The sequence below is a fragment of the Gymnoscopelus braueri genome, assembly GCF_963280865.1.
Source record: "Gymnoscopelus braueri genome assembly, chromosome: 2".
Taxonomy (NCBI): domain Eukaryota; kingdom Metazoa; phylum Chordata; class Actinopteri; order Myctophiformes; family Myctophidae; genus Gymnoscopelus; species Gymnoscopelus braueri.
Genome location: NC_137604.1, coordinates 24,762,871 through 24,786,471, shown reverse-complemented (window position 1 = coordinate 24,786,471; position 23,601 = coordinate 24,762,871). Strand labels below are relative to the sequence as shown.

General features: G+C 40.5%; 3 protein-coding genes across 4 annotated transcripts; 1 reads left to right on the top strand and 2 right to left on the bottom strand.

Annotated features, from left to right (window-relative positions):
* Positions 1 to 980: 980 nt before the first annotated feature.
* LOC308075691 (epithelial membrane protein 1) lies at positions 981 to 6,783 on the top strand. Its single transcript, XM_080415639.1, has 5 exons — positions 981 to 1,099; positions 3,126 to 3,209; positions 3,633 to 3,732; positions 5,030 to 5,170; positions 5,841 to 6,783. The coding sequence occupies exons 2-5, from the start codon at positions 3,135 to 3,137 to the stop codon at positions 6,002 to 6,004; spliced, it is 480 nt and encodes a 159-aa protein (XP_080271765.1). The 5' UTR covers positions 981 to 1,099; positions 3,126 to 3,134; the 3' UTR covers positions 6,005 to 6,783.
* An 860-nt stretch (positions 6,784 to 7,643) lies between these two features.
* Positions 7,644 to 18,209, bottom strand: f8a (coagulation factor VIII associated). The gene is made up of 12 exons (XM_080415629.1): positions 18,092 to 18,209; positions 16,995 to 17,041; positions 16,725 to 16,797; positions 14,092 to 14,251; positions 13,036 to 13,104; positions 12,806 to 12,926; positions 12,618 to 12,710; positions 11,995 to 12,059; positions 10,531 to 10,612; positions 9,055 to 9,101; positions 8,701 to 8,756; positions 7,644 to 8,573 (listed from the first exon to the last, which is right to left on the bottom strand). Exons 1-12 carry the CDS (start codon positions 18,148 to 18,150, stop codon positions 8,492 to 8,494), a joined length of 954 nt encoding a protein of 317 aa, XP_080271755.1. The 5' UTR covers positions 18,151 to 18,209; the 3' UTR covers positions 7,644 to 8,491.
* Positions 18,210 to 18,756: 547 nt separating this feature from the next.
* nfam1 (NFAT activating protein with ITAM motif 1) lies at positions 18,757 to 23,239 on the bottom strand. Of its 2 annotated transcripts, XM_080451383.1 has the most exons (6): positions 23,084 to 23,239; positions 22,589 to 22,846; positions 21,764 to 21,882; positions 20,803 to 20,928; positions 20,553 to 20,669; positions 18,757 to 20,044 (listed from the first exon to the last, which is right to left on the bottom strand). In XM_080451383.1, exons 1-6 carry the CDS (start codon positions 23,148 to 23,150, stop codon positions 19,985 to 19,987), a joined length of 747 nt encoding a protein of 248 aa, XP_080307509.1. In that variant the 5' UTR covers positions 23,151 to 23,239; the 3' UTR covers positions 18,757 to 19,984. The 2 variants fall into 2 exon arrangements, with proteins under 2 accessions (XP_080307509.1, XP_080307510.1); XM_080451384.1 differs by lacking the exon at positions 20,803 to 20,928.
* Positions 23,240 to 23,601: the final 362 nt, after the last annotated feature.

Below are 23,601 nucleotides of genomic sequence, written 5' to 3'. Positions count from 1 at the left end.
TTGCTTAAATGCCCCACAGCCTCGCCACCTCCCCATCCAGTGTAGCGCCAATGATGGAGCCAGCCTACCTCACCAGCCTACCTCACCAGCCTGTTAGTTTGTATTACGCCCCCCCCCCCCCCCCCCCCCCCCAGAAGGCATGGCAGACTGGTAGAACATCTGCAGCATCTTGTGTTAATTCAAATCATAAAGTGTTGCCAACAAATGTAACCAAATTGATCCATTTGAACACTGTGAGTTACACATGGATAAATTAACACTGAGGATTTCACCATGCAGTAACTAACCCCATATCGTCTTCTCACAGGTGTCTGTCCACTAGCTTCACAACAAACAGCTGTTGATGAGATTAATCTTCATGCAATAGCTTACATTACTTAAAATTAGGAATCACTGATGCAATCTAGTGTGACATAATGTATTGAGAGGCACAGCTGATTTATTTTAATTGCATGGGCCAATACTTAATTTCAAGTTATACAGAGAATTGTGTCATAATGAGACTATGTTTAGCCTCTCTAAATCCCTGTAAAAAGTCATGTAAAGTTTGCAAAATGGCACAATATTCTAGTAAAAGACAACACAAATACACACACACACTTGAGTTGTGGCACAGTGCAAGATAATTCAAAGTTTGGTCTAGTGAAAAGGGGAAATGGGCGGTGACTAAAATCTCAATAGGCTACTAAAAGCTGTTACAACCAGGGGAGTTGGTTTAGCCAGAGAAATACTAGAGCTCTCTTTAGAGCTTTCCCTCAAAGCTAGAAATGCAAAACAATCAAAAAAACATGAACCCCTAGTCCAAATGTGTCCAAGTATAAAAGAAGCGTTCTATTAAACCAAGACACTATAAGCATTACTCTTCTTGGCGCACTGTTTTGTCCCCGGGCAGGGATTGGGGAACCACTGGCCATTTGACTCCAAAGTTTTCAGTGAGTAAAAGTAGAGGATATGGGTGGGGTTTGGTCGGGGGGAGGGTAGGAAGGGGCTGGAGAAAGAAAACAGGGTGATGTGTATGCTATGAATTCGAAGCTGGGTGGGTCTACTACACAGCATTTCAGATTCCAAATAACTGTCGTGCGTAAAAGTGCTCACACAGGTAAGGGTTACATATTGTTGAGATTTTATCTGACTAACGCATGCGGGCCATGATTGCTATAATGATATTTCACATCATGTTTGGAGGGATTTGAAAATGTGTGAACTTGGGGGAAAAACTGAACAACAGCATAATTGGTTTTCATCAGGGCTTTGGCGAATAGCGTGGTTTTCACTTGGCGAGCACAAAATTAGGCTGTAACAGAGACGCGGCATTGTAAGATATTTCCAATAATGCGATTACGTTTAAAGCGTTTATTTGTCGCGTATGTATACCATAGACATGTGTGATTATGTTCTGTCGTCGTATTCTCGCGCTCTTTTCATAGTAGTTGGCTATAGGGCCTGTGCCCATCTCATCTAACGGGAGTAGAACAGCGGCAGCAGCACCCATCCCGAACGGGAATGTCCCAATATGGGAACAGCGTGTATAGCCTGATTACATTTTCTCAGTGATGGAAGAAGTCCTCAGATGTTTTACTTAAGTAAAAGTATCAATACTACAATGTAGATACTCTGTTACAAGTAAGTCCAGTATTCAAAATATACTTGAGTAAAAGCATCAATGTATACATAGTACCAAGTACCAAAAGTAAAAGTACTCATTGTGCAGAATGTCCCATTTCACAAATTCAAAATGTATACAAAATCTATTGAAAATAGCCGATCTACAAGCTCACAATGCTTAGCATTAGGACATATTGTGAGCTTGTACGTCTGCTATTTTCAAATGGCAGATATATAGGGCTGAAGGGGTTAGTGTTTTGTAATAATAATCAAAATCTACAAAGTAACTATTAACTAAAGTTTTCAAATAATTATAGTTGAGTGAAAGTACAATATTTGCCTCTGAGATGTAGTGGATTAGAAGTAAAAAATATTGAAAATTGGAAATACCCCAGTAAAGTAAAAAATACCTCAAAATTGTACTTAAGACGTAAGTACAGTACTTGAGTACATGTACTTAGTTACTTTACACCACTGCATTTTATTTTCTTGTCGAAGCAATTAATCTATAAAAGGGACAGAGTTCGTTGTCAGATGTTTAGCCTATGGAAAAGATCAAAACCTTTGGGGGAAAAAAAGAAAAACAAGGAGAAAAAAATGACCGAAAAACCTCATTATGACACATGGTAGCATTCGTGGGCGCCTCTCATATAGATGTTCACTGGTTCCAAAGATGTCCTCGTTTAGAAAAATGCTGGCACTTTTTAAAGACCCTCTTAAACCAGTCTGATCTTCCCTTTGTGCAGTGAGGTAAAACACTCAGCCCAGGGGAATCCTCTGTGGGAGTAAGTGGGGGTGTGTGTTTGACAGCAGATGGCCCATGCAGTTATTAAAAAAAAAAAGTGGACTGTTTGTGAGACTACAGAGACGAGTTTGGACTTGTTGCAATGGCTCTCATTTTTCAGTTCATCTCTCTCTGTCTGAGACCAGTGATGGAAGAAGTACTCACAGGTTTTACTTAAGTACTTACTTAAGTACTTACTTAAGTAAAAGTATCAATACTGCAATGTAGATATACTCTGTTACAAGTGGAAGTCCCGTAATCCAAATGTACAAAAGTACAAAAGTATTGGCATTAAAATATACTTAACGTATCAAAAGTAAAAGTACTCATTGTGCAGAATGTCCCATTTCAGTTAATAAAAGAAAAAAAAATAAGTTAAAAATCTATAAAGATCTTTTGAAAATAGCAGATCTACAACCTCACAATGCGTCGCATTGTGAGCTTGTAGATCGTCTATTTTCAAATGGCAGAAATATATAGACCATATGGCTGAAGTGGTAAAAAGTGGTAAAAAATACCACAAAAAGTACTTAAGTACAAAATTGTACTTAAATACAGTACTTGAGTACATGTACTTAGTTACTTTACACCACTGTCTGAGACAGTGGTTATTTGTAACAGCTGTGTGTGTGTAGTGGACTTACCTCAAGTCAAAGATGGGTTATATAACTCTACAGAATGTTTGAAAATAAATATTGTACATCCTTCCCCTCTTCCTCTGTTATATCTGTTTCAGGGAGACAGAATGTTGATCCTGGCCGGAATAGTTGTTCTGCACATTACAACCATCATCCTGCTTCTGGTGGCAACCATTGATAATGTGAGTCCTTAGTCCATTCTTTAATAATCCTTGCTTTTCTAAGGCCCGCCTCTGTTAAAACACAGTTAAATGAAAGGACCAAATCACATCTGATAACCACATGCTGTCTGTGCAGTGCAAATTCAAGCTCCCAAGCTCAGGTTATGCAAATCACAAACGTTGAGAGTTAGCGTCATCATTTCGGAAGTGAGTCAAGTGACAGCCTTCTAAGATGATCGGAACAATCATGCAGTAAAAAGGTTTTAACTTGCTGATTAAATGCACTATAGCTATGCCATGGGTCAACACAATCTGATGTAGCCTAGTATGTCAAGTTTTCTTTAGATGAAGACAGCAGCTACTCTAGGCTACTACTTCATCCACACTTCTTAAAGTGTTATTTTTTCTTCTTCTTTTTAACGTCAAATGTGATTTTGTGGCCAGGCCTGGTGGATGACAGATACCGCATACACTGACCTGTGGGGCAGATGGGAGCTGGTGAAATCAGCCTGGCATTACACCAACTTGAAAGGCTACCCTGAAGGTAAATCCACGTCCTATATTCTTAAATCACTTAAACTCTCTATACTTAGTAAAACAGACCTGAGTTGCATTGATTGATTGATTGAATACTTTATTAACAGTTTGCAGATTGTACGGTTTACAATGATTGTTAAAAGGATAACACAAAAAGCCCATAGGTTGTTTCCATTGTGGTCCTGTGTATTAAATTCATTAAGGGGGGGTTCTTTTTCGTGCTAACTAAGCTTAGAGGGCTTTTCTAGGAACCTTTACAAATTGCAGACAGGTGCGCCTTTATGGTGGTTTGGAAGGAGGGTAAGGAGTCACACTTTTTGATGTTTGTTGGAAGGGCATTTCACATTTTGGTGGCATAGCAGTAGAACAAATTTGACCCCATGTTTGTGCCGAATCTGGGTTGAGTGAGATCAGTGGGGCTGTACGTGGAGCGCTTTATTCCTGTCTACAACAAATCTCTTTGCCGAAAATAGCCAATCTGCAAGCTCGTTGATCGGCTATTTCTGGCTGATGTTCTCCCGTATAAGAACGTATACCGGAATGGCTATTTTGATCAGACTTTCACTGTTACTGTGCCTACAGACAGCACATTGACAGTAAAGGAATTCTGCACCAAATGACAGACCATGACGGACAACATCGTGTCTAACACAAAAATCTTTTTTCTAATGCATATAAAATTGGGGGTCCTTGAAATAAAAGAGTTAAGAGTTACAATTCACTATGGCTATTTGTTCAATTTGGCATTTGATGGTCTTAAATAGTTTTTGATTCAGATTGAGTTGTACACACACTAACACGTACGCACGCACGCACGCACATGCACACACACACACACACACACACACACACACACACACACACACACACACACACACACACACACACACACACACACACACACACACACACAGTATATCAATAGTATATTAATTAAAGTAGGACAAAAAATCAGTATTGCTTTGCCCATATCATTCTAAGATAAAGATACCAAGGCACTTTATATTGTTGTGGTTCACTCTGGCTTTCAACTGGTACATGTGTGTTAATTTAGTATTTGATTTTAGCAGTGACTTAAAAATGTAAAGCTTTAAAAATGAGAACACATATCAGCAATTGATTGCTTTTGTCTCCCACTCCTCAGTTTTACAAACAGTTATCCTTTGCATATGGTTTCAGCTATCACAGAGCAATATTTTGCACATTCAGCTTTTAGGTTCATGCTGGTACTCACAAGCATTGCATTTCATCCCCTTGTCTTTTGATTGATCAATACATTATGCTCTATGTGTCGCCCCCTACAGACTACCTTCAGGCAGTACAGGCTACCTCAGTGCTGGCATGTATATTTGCCATCCTGGCCTTGTTTGTGTTTGTGGCTCAGCTGTTCACTCTGGGCAAGGGCCAGAGGTTCACCTTCTCTGGAGTTCTACAGCTTATCTCCTGTAAGTAACTTAGACTCTGACTTTGGGCCATGAGGAAAATACTTAGAGTATTATTTGTAAAAGAATTATCCGCCTTTTGGCACCCTGAATTTGTGTCACTGTCGACTGGCGCATCTGCTAAATGATTAAAAAAAATAAAATAGTGATAAGTGCAATAATGATGTGATAGTCTTTTATGAGACCTATTATAAATGTAAGAATTCTCAGCTTCTATCACACCAATCTAATCAGAACACTAATCTCAAAGCAACTTCATGTCTAATGTATAATAATGAGATTTTGAAATTGTACCTGAGGGACTGCAGAGGCTCACATAGACTTTTAAGTTCCTCTTTGCCTTCCTAGAGGCAGTGGTATTAATTATATTAGACCACATCTGGGAACAATCCTCATATGCTTAACATCTTATCAGGTAAAAAAAGACCAACTTATTAAACACCTAAGTCCTATTGTATACTTTGTCATAAGATGGTGATACGCAGCTAATCTACAAGCTCACAGCCGATCTACAAGCTCACAACGCATCGCAATGCGACTCTTTGAGGCGTTAAATCAGCTTTTTCGCCTGCAATGACATGTCAAAAGTAGGGATGCCATGTTTCAAGAGGTTAATTGAATTGTTTAAAATGTAATTGAGTTTAAATATGAACAATTCTTTCCTCTTCTCCAGGTCTGTGTATAATGATTGCAGCCTCCATCTACACAGCTACTTTCCACACAGAGGATGGAGCAGAAGGAGGCTATGGACACTCGTTTGTTTTGGCCTGGATCTCATTCGTCCTCACTCTCATCCTGGCCATCACCTACCTCATCCTGCGGAAAAAGAGTGAATGATGGCACTGGAGATATGCAGCAGGGTTGACGTTCCATTAAAATCAATTCAGACAATTTAATCCAGTGGTTCTCAAACGCTTTAATTTCAAGGACCCCCATAACTCTGAGAGTGTACAAATGGAACCAAAATGGACCATTTGTACACTCTCAGTTACAGGCCTGTAAGGGTCTATTTGGAACCTCTTCAAGGAACACTGAGGGTCCCTGGACCCCACTTTGAGAACCACTGATCACATAAACCCTAGTGCCCCTATTCTGGGGCGAACTTAAGGTGAGAACAGCCGATCTACAAGCTCACAACGCGCCGTGTTGCACCGTGTTGTGAGCTTCTAGATCGGTGAAGAGATTTATTGTATAGGGGGAAAAAAGGAGGGGACTAATTCTAGACCCCTGGGGGACCAATTTCAATTAAGTATATAAGGTTTAAGTGGTCAAGATGCAGAATTTATTCAGTTTGAGAATAGAAAAAGAAAAAGAGATGAAAAAGATTGTTGCCCACCAGTTCTCGACAGACCTGGGATTTGTAGTTTGTTTGGAGACTTTAAAAGTCAACTCACCCAACCCTAAATGAAGAGATGAAGCTGTGAAGATTGGCAGGGAGAATAGTTTTATGGTATCATATTCATATAAGCGGGACAGAAGAAAAAGCGGGCGGGAAGGGAGCTAGACGGTGGGATAAGGTGCAACATATTTTGGCTAGGAAGAGTATAAAGTTTAAAGCTATATCAAAATAGGAACTTGGGAAAACCTTACTTTGTAGCATTACAATCATAAAAAAAAAGATAAATCAGTTGCCATTGCCAAAGTGATACATGTTTTGGGAAACGTAATGGACATGGGAGGTCTGTGATTTTAATTGTTTAAATCATTTTACATAATACATATTAGGAGAAGAGATAAGAAGGTGAAGTGAAAGCACTTCCGACAATTAGCAGTTGACATTCTGTGAGGTGCCAATATTCCGCAACCTCTAAAATCAAGTTGTATGACTATTGGTTATTACTGCATGTTTCCAGTTTGACAGCTGAGGGGTGATATACTGTATTTAATAAGGTATGGTATGTTGGTAAAACTACAACATTCCTGTTGCAGTACTTGAACAATCAGAAAAGACGAGCCTTAATTTACAGTACTAGTAATTTTTATTCATTGTATCATGTTACAGCATATATTGTAACCATTGTTTTTTATTATGTACATTTTAACCATTGTATTTTTGTAACATTTTGTATTCTTGTGTGAATTTTTTTTAACCATGTTTGATTCTGTGTTTTAGTTGGCTGCTATCATATCAAAGTACATATAATTTGTACCTGTGAACATTAAGTAAACCAGTAATGGGAGGACAATGGTGTTTCATATCACCATATTTCAGGACAATGCATTAGAAGGTTTTGTAATTATAGTGGAATTGAAGCCATATCATGCATTAACAAAATAAAAACATGACCAAATTTCTGCTTTCAACTCAACTTCATTCAAAAATGTTTTAAATAAATAAACACAAACTATCCCATTTCACTTCAGTGGTAAAAAGACACATTTTCACCTTTATGCAGAGTGGATGCACACCGCATGATCTCTGGATGATTTCTTTAATAAATTAATCCAAAAGTTACATGCCTACCACATTTTATACATCAGGGTACTTGTGGGAAAGCTTCTGAAAATCTAAACTCTTGGATGTAAAAAATAACATCCCTTGTGGATATTCCCTGTGCTTAAAAACTCAGCATGGAATGGGTTAAGGGCAACATTTTCAGTGTGTCCAGCTTTCTGGACAAAGGAAGAGCTACAGCAGTGGCTCCCAACCGTTTCTGGATCAGGGCCCACTTGAGTTGTTAAGTGGTCAAATGGGTGGGCCGCGTGCATGTTTATGTTAATGATCAATCAATCGATTGTGTTACAGATTGAATAAATGGAACTAATGTAGTATACTTTAAGTTCCTATTTACAATTGTTCAAGGTTTTAAAGAAAAAATACAATGACATTTATTTTTATGTTATATATATTTTTTTATATTCATGTTATTATAATCATTAAAACCTTAGTGTTTTGCCAATTGTTTGGAGGCCCATTGGGGGCCCTCATTTCGCCCTGATGAAGACCTGTTGTGGTCAAAACATGTTGGCGTCGTTTTAATAAAGGCCTTTTCCCTCCTTTCATTACTGTGTCCAGATCCTCAGTTTTTTCATGTTTTAACCCAATTGATCCAGGAGCACCTCAGGTACTTTTGACTACTTTTAACAACTGGTCTCTCCGTTGAGCACTTGGTTGTGTTTTTTTTTCTTTCTCTATTTGGGGGCCCAAATGCAATATCCTCATGGCCCACCAGTGGCCCCGGCCCACGGGTTGGGAATTGCTGAGCTACAGAATACCACGGTTGTGAATGCAACCCTTCTTCAGGTCTTAAAACAGACCTAGGCAGAGAGAGAATGTTCCATTGTGTATGATTCCAAGAAGGAGCTAGTTAGGACTGGACTGAACTAAATCCCCTGCCCAGAGGGGGTGATACGCTCCTGCACCACCAGGTGGAGTAGATGGTTCTCCTCAGCAGAGAGAAGTGGCCTGAGGGGGGAAGCACACAAACACACGGATCAATATGGAAAACGCAGCAAAATCAGGAGTAGTGGAAACACTACTAAATCCCAGTCACGTGACGGAAATTAACATTTTTGAATGCTCAGTTGCTCACCATAGCTCAGTTTGAAGAGACTTGAGGGACTCTGTGTCTTTCTCCTGGCAGGCCATCTGCAGAACAGATTTTCTGTTACACAGTGCGCAAATAAAACCCTAACTGCAAATACAGATCACCTAGACAAGGCCTCTCCTACCCTGTCAGCCTTTATCCTCCTTTATGGCTTTTTGGTGATTTTCCCCTGACACAGATCATACGTACAAGTTACTTCACCCTATCTTTTTCAGTAGCTACTCCTGGATTAAACTGAACCTCGGCTTGGGCCATGTGTGATCACTCTTTTTCCTACGTGAAACATTTAGGACCAGGAAATCCTGCAAACTGTACAAGTGTGTAGATTTTATTACTCACCACCACTGACTGGAGCAGCAGAAAAACATTCTCAGGCAGGAAGGTCACTGTATAAGAGAACAAAAACAAAGTGTCAAAAAAGAAAAAGAAAGAAAGGGGGGGCATAAATACGAGCAGGGCTAGGTAATTGATATTATATTGATATCATGACATGAGACTAGATACTGTCTGGGATTCTGGATATCTTAATATCGTGATATGACATAAATGTTGTCTCTTCATGGTTTTAATCACTTTAGTCCTATTTTATACTTTCCATTTGTTTCAAAAATAGTGAAAATAGCCGATTTTAGAAAATGGTAGGGGGAAAAAAAGGCTCAAAGGAATTTTCGTCATGATACAATATTATTGTCAAATCATCAATACCGAGGTAGTTGGTCAACAACTTGTGATATATCGGCCCGCCCTACATATGGTGGCATAAGGGTAAAGTTCCTGCCCACCACTAAGGACGCCTTGGCCAGGCGCTCCAACAAACACAATTGGCTGTGTTTTCGGGTTGGAAGCTGAAGGGCAGGACGTTGTTTGTCGCTGCACTATAGACGAATCCACAGAGCGCTCCCCTGGCGCAATCATAACTGCGGTGTCAGAAATGCACACCGCAGCAGGGGTTTGACATCGCAGCAGCACTCTGTGGATTCATCTATAGCGACTCCTACAGGTTAGCCTGCTGAACTGGGCAGTCTCCCAGATCAGCAGAGAGCGGAACTGGGAGGGATAAGATGTTCCTCCGCACAATTTATGCTCTGCCTCACTGTCAGTTGAGAAGAAGAAGCAGCTGATGACTCCATGTGTAATGGAGGAGACGTATTGTCTCTACACCACTAGTTTCCCCAACAGTGGGTCAGGACCCATGTTTGGGTCTCGGACCCATTTTCATGGGTCACGGGTTTCCTACATTTTGCTTTTAGTTATCAGTATTTCTAAAGATGTTCTAAAATGTACAACAAAAGATGCAATGAATTTCATTGCATCTTTAATTATTTCATGAATTAAAAGATAATTCTAATGTTTTTCTAAATCATTTAATTAATAAATAAATGTATTAATTCATTAAAACAATCTAAAGAATTCCTTTAAAAAAAATAGCAGATCTACAAGCTCACAACATGTCATGATGCTACGCGTTGTGAGCTTGTAGATCTGCTATTTTCGTTAGTTCAGAGAGACATCAAATTTCTCTTTTGGACCTCGAGTTAAAAAGTTTGGGAACCACTGTTCTACACCCTCCCCAAGACCGACAAGTAGGGTTTGGCAGTGAGAGAGAATTCTCCCCTATACACATTGGGGAGAATTGTTATGAAGAGAATATAGGAGGAGAAAAAATGTATCTGCTGAGGATGTTGCTGCAATGGTAGTTTACTCATGATAAACAAACATTATGGTGCCAAACATGATATATAATGTCATTAATAAGATGTTTTTTTGGCTATTGTCAAATCTTTTGTTAGAGGAGTCAAATTAAAGTGCAGTTACCTTGGCTGTGAGGGTCAAAGGACTCCCACGCGTACCTTTCCAAGGTCTGGGCATGTTCTGGTAACAGCTTCTGAGGCGGAGGCTGCAATAGAAAACAGTTGAAAGTTCTTTCAACCAGCAAATTCTTCTAGCATATCATTTAAAGGAAAACATAACTGATTTTCAACCTAAATACCATTGTTCTAATGAGTGAGGAGTATAATTTTCCATGAAATGTTGACGATGACATCACAAAATGATGGCATCAAACACGTCGTTTCATGTCATCAGGCATATATTTCATACAGAATCCATACATAGGGAAGGGAAAGTGATTTTTCCAGTAACAGGTGTCTCCCTGTCTCTCCAGCTCTTTGATAAACAGAAAATAGTTTTTCAGGTGGGTTGCAAAATTTCAGCCAATCAGAAGAGTACCCATTCCTCAGCTTCATTTTATAGAGTTCCAGATCCAATTTTGTCCACTCATTTCTTTGTGTCATCACTTCCAATTTCACGTTTAATCTGTATCCTGATAAAATTGGTATCCCGACCTGAAAATGCATTTTCCGTTTAATTAACTCATTCACTGCCACTGACGTAAAAAACGTAATTTTGCAAAAAACGTTGATTTTAAAAGATCTCACCAGCCTTCATCTCTCGCAGTGATACATTTCATTGTAGCATACCCGGATACGGAAAATGACGTCAATCGAAGATTTCCGTTTCCGCCTGCCGCCGCTCTAAACCTTCCGCTGTATCGCCATTATCTCGGCTTTGTTTTTCTCCGCCGTGGAACGCTGTTTAGAAACGCTGTTTAGAAACTGCTACTACTGCAAAATGGAATGTCGCCGATTGAAAATGTGCTCTCTGGGCCACTCACACAACTACCCTGTGTGTCTACAAACAGTTGAACACGCGATCATAAGGGATTTAGCGAGGTCTGTGGCGAGGTGGAAAAGTAAGTGAGCCGTCCGTTCACATGGCGAAACATTGTGTTTTTACGCTGGGCTGCAGGAGAGACTCCGCCCCGATCGGAATGTTTGTTGTCTGAGCGGCGTGCAAGTATCGCCGGTGTGTTTAGAAACGATTGGACTTGCAATCATAATGGGAGATTTTTTAAAAAAACATTTTAAAGTTATAAAAAACACTAAATCGCTGGCAGTGGGCAAACACAGCCAGAAATAAGTCTGGCAGAGAATGAGTTAAGAGCTGGAGAGACATGGAGACTCCTGTTACTGAACAAACACTCTACAGCAATGACTACTAATCAAAATATAGGGATATTTAACTTATTTTAACCAAAGAAAATCACTTACCCTACCTTAAATAATAATACAAATAACAATAACAATTTTGTACAATATCTATTGTATACGTTCAAAGTTGTGTCTGTCCGCAGATATGCGCATATATGGACTGGACATGCCCAGCAGGCAGACAGACAGACAGACAGACAGACAGACAGACAGACAGACAGGCAACTACCTCAAGCAACATCAGCAGCAGCACTCTGGAGATCTCACACTTGGCCACAATGTCTAGAAATGCACCTAGAAGGATGTATGAGAGATTGATATGAATGGAAATGAAGACTGTTGAAAACAGTCTAAATGTCTCATGATGTTAACATTCAATATGCAAAGGTCTACAAGGTCCACATGCTACAAACAATCAATCATATAAACAGGTCTTGCCACATTAACCCTGGCATCCCCCATTTCCCCCTGATTTTTATTATTTTAAAATCCCCCAGATTTTAAAAGAATAATACATTTTGCAAAAATAGCAGATCTACAAGTTCACAATGCATTGTGATGTGACACACTGCGAGCTTGTAGATCTGCATTTTTTGCTATTCAATTAAGAATATAGGGCTTAACCGCATGAACCATATAGCGTACATTTTCTGGGCATGTCATAATAGGCGAACATTCTGCAAAAATAGCAGATCTATAAGCTCACAACGCATTGCAACGCAACGTATTATGAGATTGTAGATCGTTGAAAAGATCTGGTGTAAAGGGGTAGTAGATAAGTGGGAAAGACTGCAGAAAACAAGGCCAAACATTGTTTTCCACCCCAAAGATTATAGTGTATCAGAGCCTCACCAACAGGGGTGTTGGTGCCAGGCAGCTGTAGTCCTCTCTCCTGGCACATCAGTTGCATTTCTGTCAGCACTGACAAAGCACCATCATAGTCACCTGCAAAACAAGAGAAGACAGCAAGCTGTCGTTGCAGATAAACTAATCTGCAACACACACACACAAACAACAACGTCAAATGCAAATGGACTCACGGGTAAGGATTTTGCAGGTTGCCATTTCTCCCATGGACAGCAGAGCTTCCATAGGGGTTTGTGTCTGCAACTCTGCTGCCCTCTGGTAATGAACAATAGCCTCACCTGGTCTGTTCATCTCCTGCGTTAGAGAAGAATTTAATATGGAATTTGCCCACTTCATAGACTTAACAGTAGAACAAATCATATTTTTTGTAATGTTGTGGCTCATTCTAGCTCTGCTGACTTACCTTGAGTGCATTGCCAAGTTCTAGAGACAGGCTGGCTGCCATCACCGGTTGGTTCATCTCAATGTACACCTGTAAGCCATTTGTAAAGCAAGTCTTATTCTACTGTCTCAAAAGGAATGTTGGCAAGAGGGCACCATCGGAATGTAGAGTAAAAATCTATTCGCCAGATGTTCAATCTGACTCTCCCACATTTCAACGTTCCCTTAAGATGGATGCTCTTATTTGGATTTTAGATTATGAATTATTAAGCAGCTGTCGCTTCACAACACTGTACCTTGCACCTTTTCAATGTCAGTGGTGTTTTTAATCGTATTGAGCGATGTGCTACATATCTTATACTTCACATTCACCTCATGTCCTCTAACACTACTCACTACCCAGAATGCAAGAGGTACTGCATTTCAATCAATCTGATTATTTGGCTTGCTTTAGAGAGAAAAACACCCTACAGTCAGATCTTAGGTCTATACTTGGTCCCCTCATTTATTCCCTCTACACCAAATCTTTTGCATAAAATAGCCGATCCACAAGCTCATGTTACGACATGTTGTGAGCTTGTAGATCTGCTTTTTGCTGAATGTTCTCCTATTTGTTTATTTATAGTTAGGGAAAAAATAGGTATTTAATCAGATTTTGAGCGTGATGCTCGGTTTTTCCTTTCTTTAACCATGAACACACAATTGTGAATTTATATACCTGCGAAAAGAAATGTATAATGTTAAATATATTTTCCACCTGCACAAGAATCATTTCTGCCTTCTGTAGTACCATTTATCCATTGCTACTTTTTTTATAATGTACCTTATGTATATTGAATTTTGTATATTTGATTTCACTGTGCCTTCCTTTTATTTGACCTGTTCCATTCTCTCTTCCCCTATTCTAACTCTTCCTGTAACTGCAATGTTGAGAGCTTGCACAAATAAGAATTTCGCCCACTCTGTTACACCTGTAATCGTGTGTGCCGTGACAATAAAGTTGATTCCGAGTATAATGACATGCCCAGAATATGGAAGCTAGGGTTCATGTGGTTACCAAACAGCAGGTGAAAGCTACCTTAATAGCAAAGCTGTAGCAGTTGAGTGCAGCCTGTAGATGCTCATCAAACCCTGGGGCTTGTAGTGCCCTGTTCTCCTTCTCTGAGGAGAGAAAGAGGCGGGCAGCGTCGGTCAACGCCAGGGCCTCTCCGGGAGCATTGAACAGAGTCTGCTCACACCTACAGGCACAAATCCAACATGTATAATCATGTGATAAGTAGCTATAACCTAGAAATATTCTAAAACATTCATTTTAGTTTGTTGTTATCAGAAAACCTTATTTGGTTACATTAGTTATTGCTCTGAAGCACAATATTCTGATACAGAATATTGGCCCTTTGGTACATAACATGTTTTAAACTCATCGCTCTCAAATATAAATTCAAAGAGCAGAAAAACGTAGTATACCCATTACTTATGTGTGAGAATGATTTGTTATGTTATGTGCATTGCTCAATGAGGTGTTTCAAGGTCTTCTTCTTCTGATGAAGTAGCATCAGGTATCATAGCCTGATTATCAGCCTGAAGCTGCGTGGAGCTTCAGTCTGACATTGGCTGCTGTGTCGGCGATTACAAGGGGGAGAGGATTAAAATTTCCCTAAAACAATCACAAGAGATCCACGGATCGGCCTACATCTGACGTCATCGCACAGCTTGCTTTAGCAGATATTCGCTGATTGGCTTGTCGTTAGACCCATCCCCACCTCCGACTCTGATTTGACAGGTTTTTCTTCGACCGTGAAAATCCATAGGCTCACATTATGACACCAGACACGCAGTCCACTCAGAGAGTGGGCGGGGTCTATGGTCTGGAACCAGGCTACAGATATCAGGGATGGTTTTGATCAATCTTTGATTAAGCTTTTTCAGCCCCAAGGCCGATACATACATTGCATTTATTCCATAAAGAACACTCAATGCATTTCAGTGGGTGGGATTAATTAATGTAAATGTTACAGGTAGCCATGGTTCACATGACGTGCCGAGTCCCCCTGGTCTAAAGTTGTGTTCGATTTTTTCACATTGCCATCTCTCACATAAACATAAACGTTCAGATTTCAAATATAAAGTGCTTACCACCGAGCCACGGATGTTACAAGGCGACGCGAACCGAGATAAGTACTCGTATCTCCCGTATTGTTCAATAAAAAGCATTTTAATCCCATCGCCGGCTATTTTCTCCAAATTGTCTCAGATACTTTCAACCATGCGACACTAATGGTTGGGAGGTGTATTGCACTCTGATACATTACAAAAAAAAAAAAAAAAGAAAAAGAAAATGGCCGGCGATGGGATTAAAATGCTTTTTATTGAACAATACGGGAGATACGGGTACTCATCGCGGTCCGCGTCGCCTTATGTTTATGTGAGAGATGGCAATGTGAAAAAATCGAACACAACTTTAGACCAGGGGGACTCGGCACCATGACTGTCATGGTATGACAGTCATGTTTCAGGGCTAATGTTACAGGTAAATTGGCATTCCAGGTAAATTGGAAAAAGGGCGCTTGTTTTCACCGCCCCCAGGCAATTCTGTAGAACCAACGCTAGAGGGCAATGAATGCACACTGAATCCACACGCATGCACATGCGTGTGTGCGTGTGCATGTATGCACACGCGTGTGTGCGTGCGCACACATGTGTGTCGTCGTGGACACTGGATAGTAACCATAGACTGTATGATAGTAACCCATAAAAAGATCTATTCTCCCCCTATCGGGTTACAACTTGGACGGCACTGATTTGACTCAGCAGACCTTCGGGCGGTCGGCGCGGGCACTCGCGCCTGGAGGCGCGAGGGCGCCTGGAGGCGCGAGGGCGCCTCCTTGGCCTCAAGCTCTGCTGAGTCGCGCGCCTCCGTCATGGACAATAACTATTATCACGTGCGGTCCGCGTCGCATCAAAGCCCCGCATCGCGCCTCCTCCTCCTCCTCCACCTCCACCTCCTCCTCGCACCGCCTCGTATCAAAGCCCCGCTTCACGCCTCCTCCTCCTCCTCGCGCCGCCTCGTATCAAAGCCCCGAATCGCGCCTCCTCCTCCTCCTCCTCCTCGCGAGCCTCGCGTAAAAAACCCTGTCTCGAAAAGCCCCACCTCGCAGCCCCGCCCCACGCCTAAAAACAAGCGCTTCCCTTCCAATTTACCTGGAATGCCAATTTACCTGTGACATATATACTCTGGCAGTTAAAGAGTTAATCTCTGCGGCATTCTGACTTGTAACGCTCTGTGTGTACTCACAATAATGATTTATTGTGACTTGGGGGTCATCTGGTATCATATCCATTTGAAAGTTCTGGCAGATATTTTACTAAATAAAATCAAAGAAAAGACAAAAAGACATATTTTTGCATCCTAAAGAACCTCAGTTATTTGACTAAATACATGTTTTCTGCCAGAACTTTCAAATGGATATCATACAAGTAGGTGACAAGAGCTGACCCCAAAGTCATTACGCAATTAATTATTGGGTAAGTACAAGCAGAGCACTATAAATTTGAATGCCGCCACGATGAATCCCTCAACGAAAATGCATTGTGCATGACAGTGTATGTGGAATACATGCAGTCAGTGTATGGAATTAATATCAGCCAATCTAGGGCTAGGACTTGGCCACAGTATGAAGTCGGTTTATGTTAGGTAGTTGGTTGTCTTACCGTGCCATAGCAAGGTTACAGAACGCAGCATACTGGAGACAGTCCTGTTGCTTCAACTCCTTAGCTAATTGGCCTGGACCACAAAAGGGAGAAAACAAAAGTGTGTGGACAGTATTATCATATGGCATGGCTTTGTGACCAATCTATTCAAAATATCACTGGCTGATAACTGAGTGTGGCAAGAAAATATTAAACAGATCCATAATGTACTTTTAACAGTTAATGTTGACGCGTACTGTATGTAACTTATGAAGAGAGAATGACACTTACCAAACTGCTCACTTGCCTCTGCTACATTGGGTTTACGTAGAAAACGTCTTAGGAAATAAAATACACACATTGTTACATCACAGCATCCTACGGGTTAGGGGACCCCCAGGGGTCCTTGAGGAGGTTCCAGGGGTCCCCCAGCTAAATGACTGATATAATAGAAACCAAATGGACCCTTTAGGGTCTGTAACCCTGAGAGATAAGTGTACAAATGGAACCAAATGAACCTGTACCAGTGCATTTGGTACACACTATTAACACAGTGCAGATTGGGGTCTAATAATCATACAGTGTAGATTGGGGTCTAAGAATAGTGTCATCTGTGAACTAATGATATCAAACGGGTGGGTCCTTATAAGAAAATAATTAGAATCACTGCTGTGTGTCAACAACATCAGCTAGCCTAGCCAGCACTAAACACTTACTTAGCCTTGGATAGCATTGATGTATTGTGATATGATAGTCAGATGATAGTCTTGATCCAAGGCTAACACTAGTATCCAGCTAGGCAGCTACAGAGTCGCACTGACGTTACAGTACCTTAACCATAGCCGCAACAAGCAACTCTTATCCTAATTTTCATATCTGGACTGGAATCTAGAGTTGCCATACCAACCCTTGACATCCCATACATTCAAACAGAAAAGCTAATTCAAGCCATTCAAGCTTTCCGTACAGCTGCAATCTTGGTGAGTTTAACGTCGTTTAATACAATCCGATCCGATTGGACTTTTCTGTTTGGATGTATGGGCTGTCAAGGGTTGGTATTGCAACTCTAGAGTCCAGATATTAAAAATAGGATCTAGTTGCTTGCGGCTATGTTAAACAGTAATCCAGCCTCGATGGGAGAAGTGTTCTCATGTAAATGCATCGTTAAATTCGAACGTATTGCCTTGACTCACAAATCATTTACATTATAACGTGTCCGAGTGTTGTTATAAATAATAGATATAAAGCTTTAGCGTTAGCAAGGCAACGCCACTCAGCCATCGCTAGCTACAGAGCTAATGTTGCACCCCGATATTCTGCCTCCTCTCTGAAGGACAATATATGTATGTGACAGGGAAAAAGAAAGGGGTCTGTTAGAAATAACTTACTTTTTCAGTTTATTTGACACCGCACGGTATCTCATCAGAAAATCACCCTCCGCAGCCATCGTCAAAATGAAGTGAATAGAAACAACAACAAATCTAACCAGGAAGTCCGTCTGACAGGAGAGCTCTGATTGGCTAGTAGAACCATACCCGACCACTCCATTGGTTGGTAACGTAATAGCTAGGCGGGTTCAACGAGGAGGAGCTCGATGGAAAGGAAGGATGATAGACAGCGCCTCCGACCAATCTAATTGTGTTTTAAATGTAATGAAGTTTGGCTAGAATTAAATGAAATTTCATTAAGCGTGGACATTGGGTTTAATTAATTACACTTAAACACTGGTAGTAGCTTAAGTTCATTTAAGTTTTCAAAATGTGTTTCTTTTGCACTTTGTCTTAATACTTGTAATGTTTTGCTTGTAATGTTTAGTGTGGTTAAGGTTGTGGATCTGGGCAGCCTAACCTTTCCGGGATGTAATATCAATAAGATAAACCTTTATTGACCCTCAGAGAAATTCTGAGGGTCAATAATTCAGAAATTGGCTTGATCACTTGATGTTGGTCAGCTATTATTGAAGGGATTTTTGTTCTTAAAGTGTAATACTGTCGTAGGAAAGAGACAAGTGAAACATGTTTTTGTTTTGTAGTCTTGACAACAAAGATTGGTGTGTAGCTCACTTTATTTCTTATCAGCATTTCACAACAGGAGAACATAAAGCAAGAGAATATAGATAGTCTATAGCAGGGGTTCTCAACCTTTTTAGGCCACGACCCCACAAAATAAACATATTGGGGACCCACCAGGCCCCCACCACCTGAAACACTTGGAATGGAGTTGAGGCATTACATATTGTTTGACTCCACAGATAAATATTGTGAAAATAGCCACGTTACAAGATCTTGTAGATCTGCTATTTTCTTCAATTATTTGATAATTTGGCCTATGTTTGGTATAGTTTATTGATTACTTTTGATGCAGTAATAATTTTTTGGGGTATTAAAAAGGGTCCTTAAATTGACATTTCACTGACATCTGGGGACCCCCCCAAAATCATGTGTGGACCCCCCTGGGAATCCCAACCCACAGGTTGAGAACCACTGGTCTATAGTAGAGCCAGAGTGTAGAAGAGAGAGAGTAACGTCACGCTTTGATCTTGCCGCAAAGCAGGCTGTTATGGGCTATAGTTCCAAACATTGGAATTATACCATTGAGATAGACAGAGCACTTCCGCATTCCATTTTTACAATGGGAGTCAACGCTAGTGTCATAACTCTCTTATAAGGCTCTGGTACCAGCTATAGGCTCAGTGCATAACTGTAATCCCAGGTTTTCAGAAGGTGGCATACTGTAGCTAGCCAGGCTGTTTCCTGTTCCATTTCCCCATAGCTTCATTTGATTGGCTCGGCAACTGATTTGAACTGGAAACACATGTGAAGGTGTCGTGTATGTTTCCGAACTGTAGAAGGTAATATCACCAAATGAAGTAAGTAGTAGCCCATCTGTGACCTCTCCCTCTGCTGTATAGCTCCGGGACTCTACAGCGGAGGGTGAGGTCAGCGGTCAGCAGGTCACAGATAATTATAGCACCTGATTCTACAAATGTCTTCTAAATCTTAACAGTTTTCTGACAAACCTATGTTGCTATATATCTCCATATTTTAACTTTTTTTGTTTTTTTTCCCGTAAATTAAAGCTCTACTTGATCATACTACAGCGTCACACAAGCATCAAAAGTAGCAGATCTACAAGCTCAAAACGCGGCGCGAGATCTGCTACTTTTGAATTTGAATCCTGAAAAGTAACAGTTTTGGACATATGAGGTTTCCACTGGACAGAGACTACAATTACATAGCTAAAATGTTAAATGACACAGATTCTTTCCCGGTTTTAATGGGTTAATTCTCATAGAACGACTCAAATTCTGCATCATTCTTGTTGTGTGTTCTTTGTTCCACCTGTAGAAGGAGAGAGGGGAGGAGGGGTTAGCAATGATGTTGAAGATAACCTGCAACCTTAACTAAAAAAACTCAGGCCCCCCGCACAAGTTTCTACATTTCTACTGTTGAGCTATAACCTAATACAAAGCCCATTTGTCTAGAGGATTTTCTTTTATTTCCGTTTTGATCTTCATGTAATACGTATTGTCAACCTGGAGCAGACCACATGATGTAGGCTACATTTCTCATTAAGAGCAGGTAGACCAACTACAACCACCGTATAGGCCTGCACAGTATTATAATAACATATTCCACCATACAGGTCAAAATAAAGTGCTATTCATTAAAAGAAGTTGTGGACTGCAGCTTTAAGCCCGATGTACAAGCTCAAAACGTGTTGCTGAGCGACACGTAAGCTTGTACATCTGCTATTTTCATACTTTTCAATGTTTTTTGGAACATTTTTGAAGATTGAAAAGGGTCTGAGCCTGCAATTCCAAAGAATATTGGGTGGTACTCTACTGACCTTGACCTGCTGTATGGATCTGTTTGACCTGGGCAGAACCTTTCCTTGTCCTTTGTCTCCAGCGGTCGCTGAAGTGTCCAGCACCTCATATATGGAAAGGGGTCGAGGCTCTAGACTCTGAAAAGAAAGAAAGAAAGAAAGAAAAGGTGTCTTGAGTATTAGTATTACACTAAATCAATTTCAATCTAATTTAATGCAAGCACAAATAGGATTTCAAGAGGATATTTTTTTGAAGAGTGCTTCATCTTACAGCGTAGAAAGAATCAGATGCTGCAGCCATGTTCTCTTCTTCCCTACTTTCTTCTGTTCTTTGTTCTGTCCTTTGCACTCTAATCCCACTTGTGTTTGCACTTTCATCTTCCACAGGCTCATTATGCTGAAATTAATGATACGGTACAAGAACACACAAATTAACTTGATAAAGAAGAAACACATTCCCACCGCACACACGCGAGCACACGCGTTACATGTGAATATGTGAATATTTTGTCTTAGTAAATGAGGTGGAGAATGAAATTCATTTTATTTCATATTTTCTTTTGTATCATGATCTGAATCATGAGCGATGGGTCAAGCAATTGTCCTGACACGAAAATAAAATATTCATTCATTCATTCATCAACATTTCAGAATGGCAATTTTATGAATGCCATTTTCGCAATTCTTTCGCCATTTTAATCGTAATCCTACAGCCGAAAAATAGTAGATCTACAAGCACTGCAACCTGTTGTGAGCTTGTAGATCTACTATATTTGGTGCACGACACAGAATTAATCAGGCATATAACCCTAAACCCATAAACCTAACTATATGTCTAATCCTAACCCCAACCTGATTATTTTCCTAATTGTTAGCCTTTAACACAAAATGTTTTTTTCAACCATAAGAATATCCATTTCTCTTGTGAGGACCACACACACACACACACACACACACACACACACACACACACACACACACACACACACACACACACACACACACACACACACACACACACACACACACACACACACACACACACACACACACACACACACACACACACACACCACTGAAGCTCCTCATGAGGACATTTTGGAACATCCGAAATTAGTGTCATATTGACGACACACTGACATCAAACATGACAGGACGACTGTGTGAGAAAGCAATGACAACATCTGCTGTTACCCAACTGTCACCAAGTTATGCACCACACCTCTCCTTACCCAACAGAAGACATAGACTGAGCCAGCAACACTAAAAATGAGCAGCGCCAATGTGACGGCACCAACAATGATGACTCCCTGGTAACCCGACCAGGAGGGTCGCTCTCTGTATCCCTCATCTGGAAGACACAACACGCCAGTCAATTTTACATATGATGTCTATTACTATGGGTCCATTTGGTTAATTTAACACAGAGGGATTTGACTTTGTTGCTATCAACCACTTCATTAACCCTTAAGACCTGAGGTCGATTCTTCTAATGCCTTCTAATCAGCAGTTCTCACACTTTCAGATTTTTCAAAAATGTTCAAAAATATCTGCTATTTTTGAATAGCCAACACAAAAATCTAAAATGACACAGGTGCTTTCCGTGTTTTAATGGGTTAAGCCTCATACTTAGTTGACCAGATTCCTAAGGGCTCAATGCCACCAGTTTTTGCTCTCTACACTAGATATATTTGCCGAAAAGTGCAGATTTAAAAGCTCACAGCATGTCGCACTGCGACGTGTTGTGAACTTGTAGATATGCTGTTTTCACAAAATGTTTCCCCTAGAATAGGGACGTGTCGTTAAATGAATGTGCTTGTTTTTTTCAGTTTGAGAAATTATAATTTAGATTCATATATCGTATTAGCGCACACGTCCTGTGAAATCTTACATTTAGGTGTCACTTTCACTGCAGTTCCTGTTTGAGTCTAAATGACTTCACATTTATCACGAGGCCTATCTCTCCTGTTTCTGGACATAATGCTTTATTGCTTCCTCCTCACTGCCCTCAAATCTTTCAGTTTTTACTTCCACCTCTGCTTCTCTTCTTCACTTACCTCTCACTAGAACTGCCCAGTAAACCGTGGCCGTTTTATATTTGCAGAAGTATTCTCCCGTGTTGGCACTTGTCACATTTGTCAGCTTCACATTGACAGTTTCAGTGGGTTGGGATGGTTCAAACTTGTGTATCAGGTTGTTCGTGGGGTTGAAACACTCTCCGGTGCCACTCTGGTTGACAGGCTGAACAACCTTGAATTGAATATTGAGATCTTCTCCAGCTAGAGCCAAGAAGACTCTATTCTCCAACTCTATGGCTGTATTGGCAAACATAGATCATTATGTATAATATAAATCTTGGTAAAGGTTTTCCTCCGTTTCTAAAGTGACAAATTTGCATCCCAAATTACCCAACCTATTCTCACACAGTTTTACAATACTGTTGAAGAGTTTTAATCCTACTTCAGTGCTGTCATAAAACTTTAACACATCACAAAACACACATCCCACTACACCCACAACTGTATGTTATAGTCACTGTAAAGATACCTTACATTGACCCAGGATTCCAGAAGCAACGAACGGGGTGAGAAGTACAAATAGTCCTATCCATGTTTCCATTTTGTATTTTTTGTTTGTATTCCCTCTTGGTAAATATCAGTGCGAGTGTAAAATCGTTTCCAGTGTTGGTGCTCCAAGTTCTGACTCAGTCTTCTTCAATGGGCTTGTTCACTGTGTCTCACTTTATCTTGGCTCCTGTGACGTTGCACACATGTTGTTCCCGTTTTTTTGTTTTGTTCTTTTGCAATGCAACTTCCTCCAAATTGGTACTGTTTTGCGTGAGAAAAATAGACAATATGATTGCAGAGTTCACACATGACATCAGACTCTACATTTGTGCAAGGAGAAGAGAAGAATGCAGACAGAATATATATGTGTGTGCATAATATATGTATGAAAGAGGGGAACCAGAGGACAGAGTTCTGGTGAAGGTGACAAATTGCTTGTTGGTAATATGAAGCAGGTGTGGAAGAGTGACCTCTTCACTGTTGTAATACTCTGTCAGTCATTA